The sequence below is a fragment of the Rhagoletis pomonella genome, unplaced genomic scaffold (genome assembly GCF_013731165.1).
Source record: "Rhagoletis pomonella isolate Grant_MI unplaced genomic scaffold, Rhpom_1.0 Rhpom_scaffold_00012, whole genome shotgun sequence".
In the NCBI taxonomy this organism is placed as follows: domain Eukaryota; kingdom Metazoa; phylum Arthropoda; class Insecta; order Diptera; family Tephritidae; genus Rhagoletis; species Rhagoletis pomonella.
In genome coordinates, this window is record NW_023458566.1 from 22,618,617 (window position 1) to 22,620,417 (window position 1,801).

A 1,801-nucleotide genomic window follows, 5' to 3' on the forward strand; every position below is an offset into this window, starting at 1 on the left:
AGCGATGGTGTTGACGAGGGTGGTAAGCTGTTGGAAATAGCTGCGAGTGAGGGCGGCTGACTTGACGTGACAAGCGATGGTACAGGCGAGGAGATCGCCTTGATTTGGGTCTGTCCAACTTTGACGTGCGTAATGCCTGGTGGTGCATTTTTGCCCTTCGCAGTACGTATTTGAACCGTTGCGGGTCGGCTAATTTGTGTTACTGTTGGAGCTCTTATATGTACAATATTCTGTGGATAAACAATTGGTTCAAACCAATTCAGCAGTCAAATGACTTTCTATTAACTCACCGCTTGGTTCGGCGCAGTAGGGAGTTGCGCATTTGACTGATGTATGGACGCTGGAATGGGTCCTCGGATTTGGGCATTGACAAGTCGAGGCCCGCTGGTGGGACCTTGTATACGAATTCCACCCTGCTGCTTTGTGATCGTCGTATGTCCAATAGGTCGGGGACCACCTGGCCCACCAGGCGAAATCATTCTCACTTGCGTCTGTCCGATGGTAGTCGTTTGATTTTGACTAATGGGGCGTATTTGCGCTTGAATTTTCTGTAATAAATAAATACAAAATGAAAAAAGGCAAAATAAAATAAAAAATGTAAATAGTGAGTGCGCTAGCTACACTAGGAAACTGAAGCTTCTCTCTATACATTAGCTGTACAAGCTAACCCTCATATTATGAATTCAAACGATACAAGATAAACCCTTGCATTCTGTTGTTTCATATTATGAATCGACCATCCACAAAAGTTCATAATACAAAAACTGATTTCATATAATAATATGGTATTTTCCGTAATAATTGTTTTATTGTTGTTGTTGTCGCTAAAGAAGTTTAACTTCAAAAACATATATTCCAAATTGATTACTTACCGGAAACTGTTGTAAGGTAGTCAAACCGGCTACATGCTGCGGGGGGGGGCTTAATGCCTTCAATTACAAGTTCTCTAGTAAAAAGCGCCTGACGCAGCAGCGGTAAACTTTTCTGTAAGCAAAAGAGAAAATATTCCATTGTAATTTCAACTCGAATATAAAATCGCTATGATTAAACCTTCAAAAATCCAATTAGACAAGGTTGTGGACTGGCATTTAACAGTCGTTCCAGCCGATCGCAAAACTCCTCTGGCTCAACGTTCGCATTTACCAACTCTTGGATAAGGTTACGCACATTCTTTTCCACCGGCTTGGGTTCGCGCGTTGCCAAATCAATTAAGTTAGCCAAGAATTTTCGACATTTCTCTTTGGTATTTCCTTGCGCAGCGCTTTGCGTTGTCGCCATAGTTGGTGTCCCCGTCGTTGTGCCGGCACTTGCCGTGGACACCACCGCGCTGTGGTTGTTACTCATTGTCGTTGTGTTCGAAGTGCCCGTAGAGGCGGTCGCACCGGCTGAATGTTGTGCTGGAATTGTTTGTATTTGGGTAATCTGGGGCTGAGGGAGCAAATGTTGCGTCTGCTGGTGGATTTGTTGGTGGTGTTGCGATTGCAGATGCGATTGCTGTTGTTGATGTTGCAGTGTGGTCTGATGATGCTGAGGCTGCTGCAATGTTATATTCGCTTGGGACGTGTATGAATGATGTGGGCCGGCAGTATTCGATGCAACGGAGTTCACAACAATATTATTGGATGTGGACGAGGACACTGCCATCGACTGCAGATGCACCAAAAATAAATCAATTACTTTAATTGGTCTACGCAAATCATGAAAAAATACGCAACTTAAACAAAGGTGAAAGAAATGAATGAAATCACAAAGGAAAAAAAAGCAAAGCCAACAGTCAAGTTTACGAATACTTAATGTTTAG

The 1,801-nt window shown here is 43.2% G+C and overlaps 1 protein-coding gene across 1 annotated transcript in view; it reads right to left on the reverse strand.

The window, feature by feature from the left end:
• Window positions 1–419: 419 nt before the first annotated feature.
• Window positions 420–1,801, reverse strand: part of LOC118747644 (transcription initiation factor TFIID subunit 4-like) — a 12,120-nt gene continuing 10,738 nt past the window's right edge. Inside the window, exons 3-5 of the mRNA XM_036481693.1 lie at window positions 1,051–1,647; window positions 873–984; window positions 420–548 (exon numbers count right to left, since the gene is read on the reverse strand). Coding sequence (XP_036337586.1) covers window positions 520–548; window positions 873–984; window positions 1,051–1,647 — 738 coding nt within the window. The 3' untranslated portion in view covers window positions 420–519. The remainder of the gene's footprint in view (window positions 549–872; window positions 985–1,050; window positions 1,648–1,801) is intronic.